Here is a 22,927-nt window from a genome sequence, read left to right on the forward strand (position 1 = left end):
CCCAACATGAAACTAATGATCATTTGTTTGCAGTTAGTGACATGGCCAGGCAAACTTGGTCCCAGATATCTAGACCACTTGGTTTCAATATCACAGGAAACACAGTCAACTCAATTGTGTGGCATTGGTGGAGGCAACATCCAAAACACAACCTTCACAAATATATTTTTCTCATCACTCCTATTATTGCATGTTGGGAAATCTGGAAAGCCAGATGTATACAGAGATATGAAAAGAAAAAAGTTACTGCTTCTAACATATGCTTTCAAATTCTTTTTCAGGTTAAACAGCTATCAAAAAGAAGTTCAAATTTATAGATTACACCTGGAATTGGAGCAAAGTATGTCTTGTGGCGGAAAACTTTAAAGCAATAATCACAAGCAGCATGATATACTGGAACAGGCCTAATGGAAATAATTGGAAGCTCAACACCGATGGGAGTTACATGAGAAACCAAAACAAAGCTGGAGCCGGAGGAATTGTTAGAAATAGTATTGGGGACATGATTATAGCTTTCTCATACCCTACTCAATGCTACACTAACAATTATAGCGAGGCTCAAGCAGCTTTGATTGGTATCTCTTGGTGTCTTGATCAACAATTTGAAGCTTTGGAGGTAGAACTGGATTCTCAAGTTGTGGTTCGAATGATTAATGGGAGTTGTAAACCACCTTGGAGAATCCACAACCTTATTGAAGACATCAAGAATAAGATTGCTCAAAGAAACATAATAGTAAAACATTGTTACAGGGAAGGAAATGAAGTTGCAGATGCTCTTGCTAAGTATGCTACTACTATACAAGAGCCGATCACTTACTTTCAGGAGTCTAAACTTCCGGCCGAGGTTAGGGGTCTTTTAAGAATGAATAAACTTCACTTGCCTTCCTTCAGGAGAAGACCAAAAAAGGCCTCTTTCTGGCACTACGACCCTCCATAAGTCATTTCATCGCTTGTTTCTTCCGTGTGCTACATTCTAGGTGTTTTATTTGGGTGCATCACATGGGAGATTAATGACTTAAGATCCTTTTCTGATCATAATCTCTATTAGGATATTTTTTGTATTCTATGATGTAAAAGGAGGTAAGGCTTGATGTCCCCCTCCAACTCATGTATTTTTATATGTATGTAGTGAAATGGATATGGTAGGGGTTTTGCCAAAGCCCCCCATCACACAGGAGGTGAACACTTCTGTGCGAATGGTTTTTTTGGTTTAAAAAAAAAAAAAAAAAAAATGATGACCACTTCTCTGTATCCCTCTTTCCCAGGCCAAAAGAAGCTGAATTTTCTTTTGTGTTGGGTATAGCTTTTACTTCTGGAATTGCTTTCTCTTTTTGAGTTTATTTTATTAGTCTTACAATTTGCCATATTTATTTCTCGTATGTGGGAAATAATCATAAATAAAGCTGCCTAATTTTATGCATGGACACTATTTTTTTTAAAAAAAATTCTTAAGGTATTCAAGATTTATATTTTATTTTTTATATTAAGTAGGTTCAATTGTTACCGAATGCACATTTTATATTACAAGTTAAAATTTTAAAACTAAAACGTTTAGCCGTTTTTTTAATCCTAAATCATTGTAGAGTGAGTTGAGTTGTGTATTTGATTAGGTTATAATGAACTAGTAATTTTATGAGATTTCATTGGTATGTTATTTCATTATGAATGCAATCTACAAGGTTAGGGGAAAATGGTGAAACTTATTTGATGAGTGAAAATGACTTAAAAGACTCTAATTGGACCATTAAAATATTGAATAAACTCGTTATAAAGACTCAAACGTGTCAACTTTAAAAACATATAGAATACTTCACTGCCTCTGTATAAAAAGGCCCCTATATATACCATTCATTGCTTAAAACCTGGAAATTCATTGTCAAAATACTCCAAATTACTATTGTTGCCAGGACAATTGTACTATGTCAAAGAAAAATTAATGGCCCGATTAACCAATAAAGTCACTAATGGATCAATGTTATTTCACCAATTTTCCTAAAGCAAAATTGTCTTATGTTCATAAGTGGAAACATGTTATAGTATTTAATCTGTGGGCTTTCTCTTTTTTTTTACTTTACTAATATCTATTTATAATTATTATTTAGCTATCGTGGTTAGTAAAGCAACTCCTTTGCTTTTCACATTAATAATCCACCTGCACCTCCTTTGGAAGAAACATAGCACATATACTATTTTATTGATGCACTTGATTGCTTTATAAATTTTCTTTTTTGAGAGGAATTGTGGTGCTTAATTACTATAGTAAACCATACTTAATTAGGGCTAGCTGCTGGTTTTGAAATCAAAACCACAATTAAAAAATGAACTTTTGAACTAATTCAATTTAAAAATTAGCACATCAAAGATGAGAGTAATTCAAAACTATTTAAAGAGATATAACAACCTATTTCAAGATGATGGCAGAAATATTTATTGTGAAGTGAACCAAGAATAAGAATGAGTATATGACTCGAATGAACCTTTGACTAAGTTAACTTTAAAAACTAGCTATAGGAAGACAAACATTGTTCAAACTAACTTGGATATATATAGTCCAAATAAAAAATCCAAAATCTACTCAACTTGAAATAATTTTAGAACGCATAATTAAAGACAACAATAAAATTAATGAAACATCATTTCGGATAAAGAGAGAAGTGATTATCATATATGTAAGCAAAAAATTGTGGTTTCTTGTGGATAAGGTCTTTTTGACAGTTCCAGGACAAGAATGAGTAGTGGATAATATTATGCGTCTCCTAATCCATTGTATGGTACAACAATAATTGTGTAAAAAAAAGATGAGGATGAATGCCTGATGTATATATATTAGGAGATTGTATTTTGGATAAGTGAAGTCACTTTAAATCTCTAACTTAAAAAGGGTACTCTAAATGATACTCCTAGCTACTAACTATAGTAAATATTCAAAAGTTGAATTCCGCTCCTAATAGTCTAACTCTTTTTTCCCTACACTTGTGTATAGCATATATGTCTGTTTCAATAGAAAATTGCAGCACAAAAAAAGAAGAAAGAAAAAAAATGTGGAAGGGAAATTTGATTTGTGGATTTTTTTTATGTAAATAAACTCTAAAACAGAAAAATGAAAAAACTTTTTTTTCTTTCTTATTGGAGAGTAATTTTCACTTTTGTAGTCTTATAATAATTGTAAAATAGAAAGTGTATGTACTATACTTTCCAGGCCACTTAATTTCTAAAAGGGAGTGGGTAAGTATGGTCAAGTCTTGGCAGGAAAGAGATGAACAGTGGTATAACAGCCACTCTACTTTTAAATTTTTATGTTGAAAAATACTACTGCTTCTTTGATGGGTGAAAATGGCTTATAAGAATGTTTAAGAGTTTTTTTCCTTGTTAAGGTATTCGGTAAACTTTTAGAAGAGAAGATCGAAAAAGAAAATAATGTTAAGAGTTTATAAAGGTAATCGATGATATCCTCCCTTAAGCTAGGCCGAGGTTCATGGGTTCGGACGAATTCAGTAGCTTTTCTTAGACCCTATATTTGTACTAGATAATTAATTAAATTTATATGAATATTAATTTATAAATCCTAACAAAATTGATTGACGATTTATTTACGAAATTTAAAACCTCCATACTCTTAATTATTGTGGCTTCACTGGCTAATACATTCAAGGCTTAAGTTGAGAAATTTTGCATCCATCAGGTTCACTCTTAATTTGATTGTCGACTATTTGTTACTCTTTTTCTTTTTTGGTACTTCATTGAGAATTAGAGGGTCGGAGCAAAATGCTAAATTAGAAATTGGTAAAAGTTAAAAATAGAGCATATTATATTCTTATTTATACTGAATGTGGTTAGCATTTAACAAGTCAAGTCTATTCCTTTGAGAGCCACGAGAATATATAATTCAAATTAATTTATTTAGAATTTCGTTTTGACTATATCACACGCCCAAAATTAGCTTCAATTATTCATTTAGACATAGATTCTTGCACCTTGTCAAAGAGAAAATTTGTAAAAATATTCTCTCGTTTTGGCTGAGGAATGGTCTAAACTAGAAAGATAAAGATAGATAAGGCATGAACCTCTTTTATTATGCTTGTCAATCCTAATTGTAATAATATGATTTTGTGGAAGAAGTAGATCATATTGATACATATTTACAATTTCTTAATATCCTGATTACTTTTTAATAAGAATCATTGACTTTGCCTCTTTTAATTAAAAGAACTTCATTGAAGACATAGATCATATGTAAAAACAAACAACCACCTTAACTTATTTTCTTCAAAATAATAGAGCCACAAGAAATTAATTTGTGTCTTAATTTGTTGAAATTAATCTATATATTGAATTATCTAGATAATGTTTTATTTTCGTGTATTAGTTGACTTTAGTGGAAAGTATTAAATTAGAAAAAGGATAAGGCATGCATATGAATAACAATTTATAAAATCAAGTATATTTTCCTAATTTGATTTTTAAGTGTATTGTTACTTTTTTGGCTAAAAAATAAGTCGATTTTTAGCTTAGATATATTTTTATTAATTTATCTTAACAAATTGCTTGAAAAAAATATTTAATTTTTAGTAGTTTTTTTTTTTGTTCTTTTTATTTAAAAAAACCAGATAAAATTAGAAGAACATAATTTGGCGGGTTTAGTTACACAATGCTCTTGATCTTTATGATATGCAAACAATGATCTTGAAACATTGGTAATTTGGCAAGGTTTTTATACTTGATGTCAATATTATTCTTTCAAAAGTTTAAAATAAACGATGATCTTGCACATTTATAATCATTTCAATTCAAAAGAATTCAACCAAATTCAAGAAGTCTTCTTCAATAGTGTAGCTAATTCTCCTATTCAAATTTTCCTTTTTTCTTTTGTAGCTTCATCTTCTTTGAGATAGTATTATTATTAGAAATATTTCAAATTAGTAAGATATCAGTCATATGTTAGAAATATATTACTTTGGATGTTATGATAAAAATATTATTTAACAATACAAAGATTTGAATAGTTTAATTTAAAGATCAAAATATTTCTATTGTATAAAAATCTTTCTTTCCTTATCTTTAAAATACAGATTTTGTACCTTTTTTTTCTCAACAAACTTCAAGTATTTTATTTTTAAACAAAAATAAAATCATAAATCCACCTTATAAATTATTTGGTGCACCTAATTTTTGTGAGACTTGAAATAAAGACTTAAATATCTTCTTCTTTGAGTCGTCACCATTTCTTTTCCCAGCAAATAATTGTTGTATATATTTTTATCATCACCAATTCAGTAGCTTTAATCGTTATAATTTATGATGAAAAATCTTTTTACATATGTTAATGAAGTCTTCTCCAATTTCATTCACTTTTCGTCCACCCAAATTGTGTAGGCTATGAAAACACATTTCCTTATCAACATTTTCAAGACATGGTCCTTTAATTTGAGTTTAGTTGTATTTTGCAAGCCTTTAATAGGTCATTTTTATTTTGATACTAGCCACCAGGGACTAAAATATCGAGATATCAATTAAACTAAAAATAATTGGTAAATATTATATATATTTACCAATTTCTCTTAAATTGTTTGAAATTGCTTAGTTTTTAACCTAAGTTAAGAGTTTTAGTCTATTCAATTATACCCTTGTCTTTAGCAATACAACTCATATTGAAAATACAATTCCAAAAATTATTTCATATCTAATTTTCCTATGTTTTTTTCTCAAACAAAATATTAAAATACAAAGAAGAAAAAATCAGAATGAAGGGAGAGTTGTAGAATGAAATGAATGAACTCCAATACAAGTTTACCAATTACCACTAACCCTAGCTTGAAGTATTAAAATTGTATTCCAATATCTTTTGGTAATAGACCTAACCAAGTTTAGATTTTGACATCTGCATGCAGAAATAAAAGCATAGGTTGGTTTTAATTGCGGAAAAGGACTAACTTCATACGCGATAATAAAAGCATAGGCAAATAATTTGACATGAAATAAATAAAAAGATGAATAACCGTAAGTTTGACAAATCAAAAAGGTCGTTGACTTTGCCTACCTTCAGCAGCCTTTAAAGGACGGTTCTAAATATGATCCTATAATAATAACATACATACGTTTGAAGGACCTAGCTCGAGAGAAAGTAAATAAAACTTAGTTACCGCTAAATATATTTTTTAGAGATAATTATTAGTGACTATTATATTTTAACATATTTTATAAATGATATTAAAACTTATAGTGATATTGGATTTAATAGCGATTAACTAATGTGAATAAAGACTTTACTATTTTTTGTTAACTATGTGCATATTTTTTGCTACTAAAAAATGGTTTTGTTGTAATGAAACCAACTTTACTCATTTTATTAGATCAAGCTTAGCTTAACAGATGTGCTTTCCAGCTAGCTAAGAAACTATGAAATTCAAAAAATTTAGATATAATAATTGAATAATAAATTTAGTTTCAACAAGAATTAAAACCTTACACTTCTTGTTATCTTTTAGATTGTCCCATGTTTAGTTAATAGCATGGTACATGGTCACGTTTTGAGTGGGTTTGAACTTTGAACGACTTTATAATATTTTCTCATACTTTATATTTGCAAGTAAAGAAATTTTGGGGTGCCTGAATAGTCAAAATTTAATTGAACTTTTGGGTGCCAACTGAATCAAAGTGAGTCTTTAATAATAATATATGTCTTTATTATTAGCAAATTAATTAAGAAAAAAAAAGTAAAGAGAAATTAGATTTGTGGAATTTAATAAGGGAAAATTGTATGAAATAGCAAACAATTAATTCAAATTAAATGATATAGCCATAGTTTATTTTAATTGTAATTCGCAACAAACATCCAATTTTTTTGCCATCTGATTCGGTATACAATTAGTCATTTTCGATATACAATTAGTTATTTTATACATTTCGGTATAAAATGCGTTTGTGTTTGTATAAAGCGAGAGAAAAGTGTATATACAAATACAAATACATATATTTTCGTCCTACACATTTATAATTATACAAATACATATCTTATTATACAAATTACAATGTATAAATGAATTTATATAAAACTAAACAATTTGTATAAAATTGGATGTTTGTAGCGAATTATACAAATCAAAAGCTCCATAGCAAATATAAAATTTGCTATGGAGCGCAATTATGCAAACTATGGCTATAACATACAAATATAATTTTTATATTTGTTATATGTGAAAGTTGCTCAATTTAATAATGACCACTTTTCTGTATCCCTCTTTCCCCATGCTAAAAGAAGCTGAATTTTCTTTTGTGTTGGGTATGGCTTTTGCTTCTAGAGTTGCTTTCTCTTTTGAGTTTATTTATAGAAGTCTTACAATTTGTTGTACTTTTTTTTTTACGTAAGTGGGCAACAATAATCATAAATAAAGCTGCCTAATTTTATGCATGCATACTTTTTATAAAAGAAAAGTAATTCTTGAGGTATTCGAGATTTAAATTAAATAGGTTCAATTGTTATCAAATATACTTCTATATTACAAGTTCAAATTTGAAAATTGAAACATTTATTAGTGATTTTTTTATTCTAAATTATTGAAGAGTAAATTGAGTTGTATTTGATCCGGTTAAAATGGACCTAGTTATTTTTGGACCTCTGATGTAAATAACCATTGTACATTCAAATTATAAAACCTATAAAAGCCAAAGTCTAAACTTGTAAATATAAAATTATATTATTGTATTTAGTGAAGGATGTAATTACAAGGAGCTTTCTACAGTCAATCAACTTGATCAATTAAATTTCTTAAGCACCTGTTTAAAATCATTAATTAAGTGCTTCGTTAGAATGTCCGGGTGAAATTGGATAAACTGAAAAGAACAATCAATCATAGCTCTAATGATTATTAGAATAAATTTTAATCATTGGCCTCATTTTAGGTGATTGACATGTAAATAATAGAGGTGTAAATGTAATTACTAGGCCATAATGAAGCCACATGGATTTTTCTCATATGAAGGGTTACTTGCCCATGATTAATTCCACACTCGTACGCTATTGAAATTAATTGAGCCAAGGCAGCACACTCATCCCTCTTATGAAACTTGTGGAATTCTTGTAGGATTTGTTTAATCAGATAATACTTTCTTTAATGACTTTTCATATTTAATATTATAAGAATTAATTTGATTAAATTAAATTTTAAATATTCAAAATTAACTATACGAAGAATACTAAAAATAAGGGATAAGGGTTTGGAAAAATACCCAACTTTGGTCGGATTTGCTGTTGCGATACTAAACTTTCATAAGGACCAATTACCTCCTTAGACTATTTAATACCATATTTTTTACCCCCTGAACTATTTAATAGTGTATTTTAAAGGTATATATGTGTCACGTGGACACATTACTATTTATATTTTTGCATTATTTTTTATGTCTACGTGGGCAAATATATATGTTTAAAATACGGTATTAAATAGTCTAGGGAGGTAATAGGTCCTCATGAAAGTTTAGTATCGCAACAGCAAATCCGACCAAAATTGAGATATTTTTCAGACCCTTATATATCCCTAAAAATAACGATCATTGATCTCAATTTAAAATCGTGAAGTACAATACTGCCATAATATACAATCTCAGAAAATGTGTTAATTAATGTAAAAGCTGGAGACCTTTAAATTTGGCCTATTCATCCTCATCTTTCTCACAATTATTATTGTACCATAGAATGGATTAGGACACACATAATTATATCCACTACTCAATACTAAATATGCAATTTCTCTTTTTAAAATTGTTTGTTGTGTTTTGTTTAACTTACATTTCAAACTCCTTCCTCTATGATTGAGTACCTTCAAGCCCTTTTTTTTCCACTTAGCTTCTTTAGTCTCTCTCTTCCTTTTCCTTTAATTTCACCATAAAGTATGTTTGCTATTAAGAAAACAATATAGTAAAATTTGCAATTAATTCATGTGAAAGGAGAGGGAGAAAAATCTTTGAAAGTGACTTAAAAGGACTCTGGATCTAGAAAATCAGCTCCTCTAATAATTGAAGCAATATAATATTGAATCTCAAGTCGTCGTAATATACGTGGTCTATTCCGTGCCTAAATGTACGTATCAATTTCTAAAAATTTAAAAATATACTAATTAGAATACTTCACTGCGACCTCTTCCTCTTTAGGAAAAGCCCCCTATATATACCACTCACTCATTGCTTCTCATAAAACCACACCAACTCCATCTCCTCTCTTTTAGCTTTCATCAATAATTGTCTCTACTTCTTGTGTACCAACAAAAGTTCACAATCACTAAATAAAAAAAGTCTATATATACCTGAATTTTTAGACAGAGAAATGGATCAAAAATTGCCCGTTGTAGCTAAAAAGTTCTACAAGATAGTCCGTGTGGCTTACTTCATGCTAAGAAATGGATTATCATCAAAGAGAAAACTAATGTTCGATCTCAATTTACTAATGAAACGTGGTAAGATTGCTGGTAAAGCCGTCTTCCAAAATCTGATGTTCCAGGTCCATAATAATATTAATCATGGCCATCAATCATCGTCAAAAGAGTATTACGAGTTCAGCTGCAGTAACAGTCCAGCTTTCCATCTCCCCTTCCACATCAACAAGCGCATTAATAAGCATAATCAGACTGAACACGACGACGTCTCAATGATGAACGCTGCTGTTTTGAAGGCATTAGAAATGCTTCAGAGCGAAACAGCATCACCTGCTTTGCCTGGATTTGGAAGGACTCCAACGGTGAGGCAATTAAGAATCACTGACTCTCCTTTTCCTCTAACATCAGATACTGATAACGGTGAAATGATCAACCACGTAGACGAAAAAGCTGATGAATTCATTTCTCGATTCTACAGAGATTTGAGAAGAGAAGCTTCCACCTTTGCTTAGTTTTTTTGTTGTTGTGATATTCCAGAATTTCTTAGAGGAGAAACTCGAAAAAATAAAATAAATTTTGAGTTTATAAAGGTGATGATAATTTGTAATTTCATCCCATAATTAATACATTCAAGGCTGTGAGTAGTCCTGAAATTTTGCATTCACATAAATTCACTCTCAATTTAATCGTCCACTACTTGTTACACTTGAGTTTTTTAACTTGCAAATAATTAAGAGGAGTAAAATGCTAAATTAGAAATCCTTAAAAGTTAAAATAAAGCCTATTATATTAAAAGCGGTTAGCACAAATTAGAAAGTTAAGTTTATTCCTTCGCCAAGATAAAATCTAATCTAAAATTCTTAATTGAATCGGAGTTAATTAAACGTTACCCTATCAAACCTACCTTAATGGGAGTTTGGATTATTTTTTCGTTTCATGTAAAAGAAAATTTTCTTTTTTTGGAATTTCACAGTATCAAACCCTCAATTTTAGCTTAAGTTGTTAATTTGATCTAAATACATATTTGGATTCTTGCACCATGTCAAAGAGAAAATTTTAAAAATATCCCACTTTTGACCATATAGGTAAAAAATGACACTGGGAAGTTTCAGATTTCACTTATGCTTTTCATGGCAATATTTGCAAAAATTATTCTAGCCAGAGAATTGCCGCAATTGGCTAATGACAGAAGCAAAACCATCCGTACATCGTACATAAGAGAAAACGTTTATATAATGTTTAACAGAAAGCTCATAAAAAAATTTCGTTGACGAAATCTGTCCAAGACTAACGAAATCGAATGAACAAAATTCTTGAGTCATGTCAATAGATTCAGAATCCATATATTTCTCTGAATAATCATAATTTATTTTAATGAACCGTGAAGCATATATTTGTTTTAATGATTGTGATATTGAAAACCCTACTTAATAGTTGATTTCTTTTAAATTTTGATAATAATTTGTTTCATATTTAATATTCAAGTGAAAAATTTGCAGTACTTTTTAGAGTTAGAACTTAAAACTGATTCTAAAATATTCAAAACTATTGAGGCAAATATAATGTCATCTAATTTGAAGAAACGCCAAAATAAGAAACATTAATTCAATGTCTCAATGCAAGTTACAAGTTGATACTCTTGCTTGCATTTTTTCTAAGGTGCTCTTGTGGATTTTTGGATGTCAGCTTTTAGTGTAAATTTTTGTTATGCATGTTTAAATTTTATGTATTATTATTTTAATAAAATTAGTGATCTAAAATCAAATTTTAGTATGCAGTAGGTATATAGACATATATATATAAAAATAAAATAAAATTGGTATTACCTTTTCTTGGTTTTCCATAGTTATGATTTTTAGTGTAGTATTAATCTATGATAATATTTTACATGGTAAAATTATTACTTATAAAATAAAGAATAATTTAATTAATAACACGATATTAGTCATGTGTTCTCAATATAATACTTGAATATTATTATAAAAACATTATTTATTATTATGAAAATTTGAGTAATTTAATTTAAAATTTTAAAATATTTCGATATACATAGTTTTCCTTTTTATTAATTTAGATTTTGTACTTGTTATTTTACAATCATTAATATTATCAAACAAAAATTAACTTCACAAATTTAACTATTAAATTTTTTAAAGCTCTCAAAATGTAGATGCCCTAAAGAGAAGTTTTTTTTACTACCTCATGTCCCTTGAACCACCCCGGTCGTGGACACAACTATTAATAGGTTTGTATTTTTGCAATAATTTTGTTTGGGAAAATTGAAACATCGATATTTTAATTTGAAAAGTCTATTGAATAGTGGTATCGATATTTTCCCTTATATTTGTCTAGTAATGGTTTTTTTATCTCTTATAAAAGACTATTATTTGCATTTTAGATGGTTGATTTTTGTTGTTTCAACTCATCAAACTCTATTGCATATTTATCTACGTATTTGCTGGAAAATGTTTTGTTGAAACTATGTGTGTTAGAATACTCGTAGTTGAAAAAGTGAGGGAGTTAATAACACATTGTTATTATTTTCTCAAACTTTATTTGCAAGTATATAGAACTCATGGGTTGCTTGAATATTCAAAACTTAATTGAACTTTTGGGAGCCAATAGTGAATCAAAGAAATTCTTAAGAGTATAATATATGTTTTATCATTAGAAAATTAATTAAGAAAAATAATTGTAAAGACAAATTTGATTTGCGGAATTTAGGTAAGATTATAATAATTGACCACTTCTTTTGTATCCCTCTTTCTTCCATCAAAAGTAGCTGAATTTTCTTTTGTGTTGGGTATGGCTTTTGCTTTTGCTTTTGGAGTTACTTTCTAATTTTTGTTTATTTATAAGTTCAATAATTTGCTCCGTGTCCAAATGTGTCAAACTTTAAATCTTACACATAAAGAATACATTAAAAGCTGTGAGCTAGTAGCTAGTAGTCCTGAAATACAAAAATTCTCTCTTAGTTTGATTATTGTGTTCTTGTTATGTTTTTTTTTTTTTTTTTTTTTNGGAATTTAGGTAAGATTATAATAATTGACCACTTCTTTTGTATCCCTCTTTCTTCCAGCAAAAGTAGCTGAATTTTCTTTTGTGATGGGTATGGCTTTTGCTTTTGCTTTTGGAGTTACTTTCTATTTTTTGTTTATTTATAAGTTCTATAATTTGCTCCGTGCCCAAATGTGTCAAACTTTAAAACTTACACATAAAGAATACATTAAAAGCTGTGAGCTAGTGCCTAGTAGCTAGTAGTCCTGAAATACAAAAATTCTCTCTTAGTTTGATTGTTGTGTTCTTGTTACGTTTTTTTTTCTTTTTTTAATTGAAAATAAGAAAAGCAAAAAAGAGAAATTAGAAATAATTATAAGTTGAAGTAAAGCATATTGTATTTCCTTCGAGTCCAAGAGAAAATGTGATTATAAGAGTAGTTCAACGTTATGGTCACATGACAAATTATATGCATTCTAAAAAAATATCATATCAAATATTCAAATTATTGGACTAATTTGCTTTGATCAATTAAGTTACGTAAGCACTTGCTTAATATCATTAATTAAGTTTCGTGTTACGCTTAAGGTGACTGTTCGGATGCAAAAAGAACAAATCTGTCATAGCTTAATGATTTATAGAAGGAATTTTAACTATTGGCCCCATTTTAGTAGATTGACATGTAAATAATAGAGGTGTAATTAGAATTATTATATGAAGACACGTGGGTTTTCCTCCGGGATGGGTGACTTGCTTCATCTCTCTTTATGTACATTTGTATGATATTTTGTCGTCTATTTTTATTTGTTATATTTCACTTAATGAAAATTAATATCATTAATTTTAAAGTTAAATTAAATTATATTAATACAATTTTTGAATGTTCGAAAACTACAAGAAATGATAAAAATGAACCGAGGAGATTTCAAACTGTTAATTAATGTAAAAGCTAGAGACCTTTTAATATGTAACATCTTGCATATTCATCCTCATCTTTCTTTAACAATTATTGTTGTACCATAGAATGGATTTGAAGACACATAATTATATCCTCTACTCACACTGAATATGCAGTTATTTTTAGAAATTGTTTGTTACATTTCAAACGCCTTCTTCAATGATTTGAATGTCACATTTGGAGAACTGTACCTTCAAGCCCCACCACCCCCTTTTTTTCCTTTACTCCTTTTCCTTGCAGACCATAAAGACTTAAAAGAGTGTGTTTGGTATTAAAAAATAATATAGAGGTTACTAGATATTGGCCTCAAATTTGCAATTAATTCACGTGAAAAGCATGGGTGACAATGACTTTAAAGACTACTTCCTCCTCTAATAATTGAAGCAATAGTATTGAATCTCAACAAGTAATATACGTGGTCTATTCCGTGCCCAAACGTGTCTACTTAAAAATATATAGAATACTTCACTGCGTTCTTTTCCTCTGTATGAAAATCCCCCTATATATACCATTCAATCAATGCTTCTCATAAACCACAATAACAAACAACTCTCCTCTAAAGTTCTCTCTTGGCTTTCATCAATATTTGTCTCTCCTTCTCAAGTTAACCAACAAAAACTCACAATTCCAAAAAAAAAAAAAAAAGGTTCTCCCGTACGTGAAAATGGATCAAAAAATATTGCCAGTTATAGGGAAAAAGTTCTGGAAAATAGTTCGTGTGGCTTATTTCATGTTGAGAAAAGGATTATCATCAAAGAGGAAACTAATGTTCGATCTTAACTTATTAATGAAACGTGGTAAGATTGCTGGAAAGGCCGCGTTCCAAAATCTGATGTTTCAGGGCCATAATAATAATAATATTCATCAATCGATTTCAAAAGAGTATTACGAGTTCAGCTGCAGTAACAGCCCAGCTTTTCACCTCCCCTTCAACATGAACAAGCGCATTAGTAAGCATAGTCAGCCTGAGCATGGCATTGAATACGACGACGTTTCAATAATGAACGCTGCCGTTTTGAAGGCATTAGAAATGCTTCAGAGCGAAACAGAATCACCTGCTTTGCCTGGATTTGGAAGAACTCCAACAGTGAGGCAATTAAGGATCACTGACTCGCCTTTCCCACTAAGAGAAGCTGATGATAATGGTGACATGATTAGCCACGTTGATGAGAAAGCTGATGAATTCATTTCTCGATTCTACAGAGATTTGAGAAGAGAAGCTTCTGCTTTTGCTTAATGTTTAACAATTTTTTTTTCCTTGTTGGGGTTTTCCGGAAATTTTTAGAAAAAGTTGAATGTTAAGAGTTTATAAATTTGATGATACCTTCCTTTAGTTAATTTGTTTCATCCTACAATTAATACATTCAAGGGCACTGAGTAGCCTGAAATTTTGCATCCACAAAAATTCTCTTAATTTGATTGTCAACTACTAGTTACTACACGTAGCTTCTATTTTTCTTCCTCTTGAGAATAGAAAAGCAAAAAAGTAATTATTACAAGTTAAAGTTAAGAATATTATATTGAACAAGGTTAGCAAGCTAAGTTAAACTTTATTCCTTCCTTCGAGTCAAAGAGAAAATGTTATTGCATGACTATGGTAGACAGTGAAATTTTATTGATAAATATATGAGTATTAATTTTTGAATTAATTCATAAATTTATGATATATTGATCAAGTCAAATTATTGATTAATAAAGTTAGATTAATATTTAAGTAAAAGTATATCATGACTTAAATAAAGTTCAAATTACATTTTGGTCAATCCATTAAGTTGACAATACGATCCCAACTTATGGTCTTCAAGCTCAAGGTCCTCGAAAATTATTTGAAGATCGAAATACCCCAAAAACCATAGCTCATAACTATATAAAAGGGTCTTTATAAGACCAAAAAGGGAGGAGGAAGAAGACATAAATACATAGAGAATCATTGCTCTTCAGTGGTGATTTGCAAGTCTTCTGCATACGAAGAAGCCTTCGCTCCAAGTGTTGACCCACAAGTATTCCATCAATCAAGAACAATCGTGAAGAGAAGAATAAGGGAATTACGTATCTTTTCTTAAAGAATTCATAAAGATTATAACCTTCGGATAAATTCAAAATAAATTTTGTTGTTTGATTGCTATGTTGATGTATTTCAGGATTGAAACTTTAGACACATACCTAAATCAATTGACTACATAGATTCACCTAGCTAACTAAAGTTAAGTTCCATTTAAAACGAATAATTTCTTCAAACTTCAATTAGATAGTATCACACATTTCCTTTTCACAATTTTATGACCTTTTAGATCATGATCTAAAGATTCTTTTTAAATAAACTGGATTTTTTATAGAGGTTAAATGACAATCTAATAGATTTTCAACCCCAAATGCTAGATTTATATAACTATGAAAGTGGGGATAAAATATAACTAATAATGATCTAAAGATAAACATTTTCGTAAAGCATTCAAAATAAATAAACAATGCTGTAATTCGATCTTCTTATGTTTTAGAAAAATATCCATATCGTGAAAAAAATGAATTTCAGATAGTGACTATTTTTCAATTCTGCTGAAATGTGGTTTTGAATGAATTTTGACTAAAGCAATTCTGTCAATTTCCCTAAAGCATTACCGTCTTATGTTCATAATGAAATATGTTACATTACTTTCCCTATTACTCCTCCTCCGTTTCAACTTTTTAATAGACATATTTAAACGACCAAAATATATTTGATTATATTTGACATATTTTAAATTTAAAATCACAAAATTTTCAACTTTCTAATTGGCATATTTAAACCACAAGACTAAAAAATATTTTAGTATATTTAAAATATTTTAAATTTAAAATCATAAATTTCAACAATCTTTTTTATTTTCTAAAACTTTGTATCAAATCAAAATATATAGAACAAAACTATGAAACGGTGGGAGTAACTTTTACTATTATTTATTGTAGTGCTTTGTAAAGGAAATCTTTTGCTTTTTAGGTTGGTCATTTACCTGGAAACCTCCCTAGGCAGATACATATACACTACTTTATTGATTTCTTTATATATTTTGAGAGGAATTGATGAAATGTGGTGCTTAATACTAAAGTAAAGCTGTCAATTTATGCCTTTTGAGACCTTATTTTGAAATATTCAAAACCTTCTAGTGGCAAATGTGCCATCTAACTTGGACAAATACCAAAAACATAAACCCGATTAATGCTATTTAAATGTATGGTAATCAAATTTGAACGAAACATTGATCAAAGATATTATCATATTTTAGAGAAAGTGAATTTAAGAAACTTACAAAGTATTGTGGTTTCTTGCGGACAAGATTTATTAATATCTTTAAAACAAGAATATTTTACAGATCTAAAGGTGCTAAATGAACTAATTGGACTGAGTTTGAGCAAATCATGATGGATTGAGTTAATAAATAGTCGAGTTATTGACTCATTCAAAAGTTACTCTAAGAGAATAATGAATCAAAATTCAACTATCTCAATTCTTACTAAATTTTAATTTCATTGATATTTAACAAGTATCAATTTGAAAAGTTATAATAAAATAAAGTATTAAGAACATTAAATATCGAGTCCCTCGATATATAATCTCGAATCCGCATTTGCCGACGAATTATTGTAGGGAAAATTAGCAAACTAGTCACAATTCCTAACATAATTAGTAAAACACTTTAAAAATAATTTTTAAAAATGTCAAAATGTCTATATTTTAGAAAATGATTTGTATCATAATATAACTATTTTCCTTTCCTTTTATTTCTCAAAGCAGTCCCACATTGGATCATTTTTTTACACCACTAATCAGTAAAAAAGAAAAAAAATATCTTTATTATCCATTACCCTTCTTTCTAGGTTTTAACTCAAGTCAATATTCTCTCTCTTTACGTTTTCCCAATTTTTCTCTCATTCATTGTTCAAGAAAAATTAACTCTTTCTTTTTCTTTCAATTTGTTCAATAAATCTATCAATTAATTCAAGAAATCTCTCAATTGATAAAGGTAATTTCGAAGTCACCAAATATTTTGTGAGTTTTCTTCTGATTTTGTTTTCATATTCACCAAATATTTTTGTATTTCGGATTTTATGTCCTCTTTTCGGTTTTTTGTGAGTTTGTTTACATATTTGAGATTCAGTAGATTGTAGTAATATACATTAGCATTCATACATCATATATTGTTTGATTTTTTATTCATTCATAGTTAATAATTTCAAATTTTTCTTAGAGGGTTACCTATGCACAAGTGAATACGGATTCGAATTTGGATTTGGTGAAAACAAAATCGGAATAAAAGGAACATAGCAGAAGAAGAAAGGGAGAGTCAAGTTGCAAAATTGTATTCACAACAAAATTGTATTCATATTAATTTTTGTTTGTTAATTTTTTTTTTTACTCAACATTTGTAAGAAATACATTTTTTGTCATGAAATACAATATTTTTTGAAATACAAATTTTGATTGTTACTAAAATTGTAAATTTGTATGTTTTGATGATTGGAATACAAATTTGTTAGAATTTTAAGAAAGAATATAAGTTTTTGAAAAATATACAAAACCAATGTTGTATTCTTTCTGAATGAACACAGATTACATAAGTGTATATGGATACAAATATTTTATTTTTATTTTTATTTGTGGATACAAATATCATTCTAAATAACTACAAATCCATTTGGTATACCTATTAGAATGAATACAAACTAATAAAGAAATACAAATGTCATTATACAAACTCAAACATGAAAACCATAATGAATACAAATACACATATCATCATATTGGAATGAATACAATCAATTACTTTTGAAATTGTAACTGATGAGAATTTTAAGTGATATGTTCCTTTTTAAAAAATATTTTCTCTCATGATTTTCTCCTTTCTGTTATTAAATAATTATATTTTTTCAACTCAAACAAATAAAAAAATACATAAATAAGAAAAATAACAAACTAAAATATTGACATTTTTAATAAATATTAAAAATATTAATAAGAGGTTCCATTAAATACTAAAATATTTACATTTTGAAATTTCTCCTATTATTGTATCGTAAAAGATGTTAGTACTAAGTACTTAACATTTTCTTTTTTCCCATACACGTAAAGCAGTCAAACTTTCTTAAAAGCAAATAAAACGACGTCCCTTTTAATAAACACTTGTCAAACTTTGAACTGCTTTTCAAACCTCTGAAAACGCTTCAACGTTGTCATTTAAATTCATCATAATTTCCTTCAATATCTTAGGGTTTTTTTTTTTTTTTGTGAAATAGACTAATTTAAAACTTGGGTTGATACAATCCAAATTAATCAACAAGAATTAAAAAAATTATTATGTATTTAAACAAATTATAAAAAATGAAATGAAGAATTTAAAACTTAATAAGAGTTGGGGAAGGATGAGTAGTGAACCAAGTTTTAGCTCATTTCAACTCAAAGTCATTTATTAATCCAATTCATTTGAATTCGTATAAATTCAACCCAACCTCACTTACAGATTGTTTGGATGGTTGTTAGCCATTGTATTATATTGTATTGTTAGTTTAACTATCACGTTTCTTTTGATTGTTACTTAAATTTCATTATATCATATTGTATCGTTTAAATCATTGTTAGGTAACGACAAAAAGACTTACAGAACAATCGATTTGGTGTGATCGTGTCGTTACCTTAATATTTTCTTTTCATTTTGTCCTTCATTTATTATTTCATAATCATATTTCACCTTTTATCCTATATTTTCATAGTTACCCAACTTTTTTGTAGGTTTATCATTTAAATTATGAATGTGTGATATTATGTAACGATGAGAATGATACAATCTATCCAAATATTGTATTTATTAAAATAATATAGTACGATACAATATAACACAATATGATACATTATAAAACAATACGTAATAAATTTAACATCGCTAGTATCCGCTGAAGGAGGCATTTACCAACAAGGACTTAGGACCATATTAAGATATGAAAAGATATATTATACGAAACGAAAAACATACATGTTTCCAGATAGTGCAGTAGAATAGATATTTTAAAAGTTGTTAATTATCCTAAAACAAGTGCCCACAGAAAAATAATAATAATAGTACGTACCTCTAGGCTTTTATTCGTGGTCCATTTCTGGCCACAGTACGTAGGTGCATTATGGACTTCATATTGCACAAAATTTTCTTAAAACCATGAGTAGGGAAGGTATTACAATATCAAAGTGTTCATCTCTTTCTTGCCAAGACTTGCCCATACGTAACTCCCTTTTTGAAAAATAATAAAGTAGCCTACTATTACTTTTTTATTTTGGAAGGTTTGCAATAAAAATTATCACAAGACTTATGAAAACTTTAAACAGAAAGTAATTCCAATACCTAAAGCTACCCTCCATATACAACAAAGAAAAATGATTTCTTGTTTTTTTTTTTTAATATTTTATTATTTGTGATCTTTCCTCCACACCCACCCACCCTGCGAGACATATATACACCACTGCAATAATAATAATAATAGCTTTCGATGGTAATAAATATGCATATTAACAAAGAGTGCTAAAATTTTTATCGATATTAGTTAATTGTAATTGGATCCAATGTCCACTACTAGAAAACAGTCGTTTAGTTACAGACGCAAATCCTAGCTAAAGTGAAAAATCCCTAGCTAATGTCAATTTAGCTAGGAAAATGACCCTAGCAGACTTTCAAAGCTAATAAGCTCTTAGCTAATTTTTAGCTAGCAGTTTATGTCATTCCTAGCTAATTTAGCTAAGATATCTCCGCTAGGCTCTTTCCGTAGCAAACATTTTGCTACGATGTATACTAGCTAAATTCCTAGCAAAATTTGCTTGGTCAATGTTGACTTTACTAAGACTTAGCAAGGAATTACCCTATCTAAACTTACAAATTCTCTAGCTATTTTTCAAATTTTACTTGGAATATTTTCTTTGCTAAATGACTAGCTAAAAATAGCTAGGGATACTTTCTAGATAAATTTGGCTAGAAACTGTATGACGAAATACAAATATAATTTTCTATATTTGACACAAGAAGAAAAACATAGTTAAATCTAATCAATTTTTCAAAATAAGCACAATCTAATCAATTTTTCAAAATATCATCAATCCTTGAATAGTGAAGTACATGTTTACTAGCTAAATCATGTCTTAAAACATAAAAACAATAACATAAGTTATCTAAGGATTTGGGATAGAACCAGATCCATCTGGTGGTGGTTGAGGAGTAACACCCAGCATCTGAGCCACAGCAGCACGAACCGCAATAGTTACTTGAGCTTTCATATTTTCCCGAATTTCCATTTGCACATGATCTTGCATATTCGTCATCCGTTGCTCCAACACACGGTCAAAAAGTTGTTGAAATTCAGGTGTTTTAAATATTTGTTGAGTAGGAATATTTGAAGGATTCTGAGCAGTGGAAGATGCACAATTAGAATTCAAAGAATCTGCCAGCAAACAATTTCTAGAACCAAGCCCATATATTTTTCTTTTTTTAGTTCCACCAACTGTTTCTATCCAAGTTTTCAGTAATTGCTCCTCCGAAACCATTTTCAATAAATTCACTTTCATCTTCACTAGTCCTTTCTCCTTCATCTTCTCCATTTGTGGTTGTGTTTCTCTCCTTCTTCATTCCTTAATGTTGAAGTCTCACCCACCTTATCCTTAATTATATTTGTAAATGTATTCTAGAAAAGAATAAAGTAATTAGCTATAACATGGTATAACAAAGCTATAAAGTTGCAAAAGATGCTATGAAAGTACTCAAATTTATTCTGTAATAGAATAAATGGACAACAAGAAATAAACTTATCTTATTAAAGGACTAGAATACTCTAATTGATGTAGTAAACAATGAAATATATAGTTGAACTAATACAAGAACATCTTTCCTAAATGCTCTATTGGAACCATATAGGTTCCTTATTCAAACCTTAAGGTGGAATGAGAGTCAGGCAAAAACAAAATACAATGAGTTCAATAAGAAATACACAGATGGGAAGAAGTTTGGAACAACCGGTTCATATTGAACTGTACTTCCACCACTAGTATGCCTTTAACCTATAACCCACCGAAGATAATTGATGGACGACCAGTAATTGTATTAAAGGCACCAGAAATAGTGAAATAGACCAATTTACGAAATAATGCTCAAGTAATGTATATGTTGTGAAGCACCTACTTTCTCCTACATGAACAATTATATTGATGGGTACTACAACTTTGTTTCTGTACCTGAGTCATATTACCACAATGCAGGCAGCTACATAGTGAAATTCCAAAACCAAAACGATAGAGATGAAGTCCTGTTCACTTACCCTGAATCTGAATTTTATGGATGCCTGGTAAAATGACTATTCTGATGGATGAAGTGCATGATCATTTTACGCATATAAAGGTAGCAAGTAAGGGTTCCAATTTTTATTGTCTGTTAACAGTGATCTATGCCAAAAATTGTAGAGAGGAAAGGAGAAACTTATGGCAAGAATTACTTAGAATAGGTTCTATCATCACTGAACCTTGGTGTATTTGTGGAGATTTCTATTCTCCCCTACAAGATTTGGAATGAATGAGGGGCCAACATGTAAGTGAATCTAAATCAAAAGACTTTCAACAAGTAATTAATGTATTAAATCTTACAGATATGAAATCTATTGGAAGAAGGTAGACTTGGACAAATTGTGACATATAGAGTAGAATTGACAAGGCACTTTGTAATGATTCTTCGATGGTATATAACACAAAACTCTAACAGCTCAATTCAAGAAGAATAATTTTTTTGATCACTCACCGATTCTTATTGAGCATTACAGTGCAGATAGTGGACCCCACAACCTTTCAGATTTCTGAACATACTGACTAAACATGAGAGCTTTTCGAATATTGTTACGACCATTTGGAAACAAAATGTAAAAGGAGGGGATATGTATTGCAAAAAATGAAGTTGTGTAAAGAACCTCTGTAGAGGTTATGACATAGGAAATGGGGAGCTTGAACAATAGAGTCGCTGAAGCAAGAGAGAAGTTAGAATCCATCCAAAAACAGACCACTCAGCATGTGGGGACTAGTGTATCCAACACTGTATTCGACTTGGCACTAGTGGAACTCATGCTTCCAATCTAACAAACAATGACAAAATAATTTTTTTAATACTTAGTAATTTATTAATTAGCTAGTAATCAAGTAAATGAAATTCAAATTTAAACAGAAATGACCATACCACAAATATTTAATCTAAGAAGGGTTTATCACCATTTAATTAAGAGAAAAAATTGTATTATTCTAATACAAACATAAATTTCCTTCTAGTTAGTCAAGTCTAAAAAATTTATGTGATTTCTATAAGGGATGAAATAAATAATACAAAAGCACGTGCATTATACATACTAACACTATTTAGTCACCCTAGTCCAACACAAAAATCAGCAACAAAATCACTTTTGATTCAAGAGGGACTCTATAGAAGAGCAATTGAAGTGCTCAAAGCTCCACCCTTGGAAGTAGAAGGTGGGTATATACAGACACTTATCGTGCAACAACACAGAAAAACAGAAGGTGAAAAATGAAGCAGTGAGCTGAAACAGCTTGGAAAAATCG

The 22,927-nt window shown here is 29.3% G+C and overlaps 2 protein-coding genes across 3 annotated transcripts in view; both read left to right on the forward strand.

Moving 5' to 3' along the window:
- The window catches only part of LOC125874820 (uncharacterized), a 30,305-nt gene extending 15,410 nt beyond the window's left edge, over positions 1-14,895 (forward strand). Inside the window, exon 2 of one of the 2 annotated variants that reach the window (XM_049555851.1) lies at positions 14,138-14,895. In XM_049555851.1, the coding sequence (XP_049411808.1) occupies positions 14,138-14,560 (423 nt within the window). In that variant the 3' untranslated portion in view covers positions 14,561-14,895. Of the gene's footprint in view, positions 1-13,821 lie in introns of those variants that run through there. The other variant, XM_049555850.1, reaches the window with a different exon arrangement.
- Positions 9,201-10,048, forward strand: LOC125874823 (uncharacterized). The gene has a single exon (XM_049555854.1). The coding sequence runs from the start codon at positions 9,320-9,322 to the stop codon at positions 9,878-9,880; it is 561 nt and encodes a 186-aa protein (XP_049411811.1). The 5' UTR covers positions 9,201-9,319; the 3' UTR covers positions 9,881-10,048.
- Positions 14,896-22,927: the final 8,032 nt, after the last annotated feature.

Source organism: Solanum stenotomum, chromosome 8 (genome assembly GCF_019186545.1).
Source record: "Solanum stenotomum isolate F172 chromosome 8, ASM1918654v1, whole genome shotgun sequence".
NCBI classification, from domain to species: Eukaryota; Viridiplantae; Streptophyta; class Magnoliopsida; order Solanales; family Solanaceae; genus Solanum; species Solanum stenotomum.

What these genes read in the sequence shown, in the direction of transcription:
- LOC125874823 (XM_049555854.1), top strand. Translation starts at nt 9,320, where the DNA reads ATGGATCAAAAATTGCCCGTTGTAGCTAAAAAGTTCTACAAGATAGTC.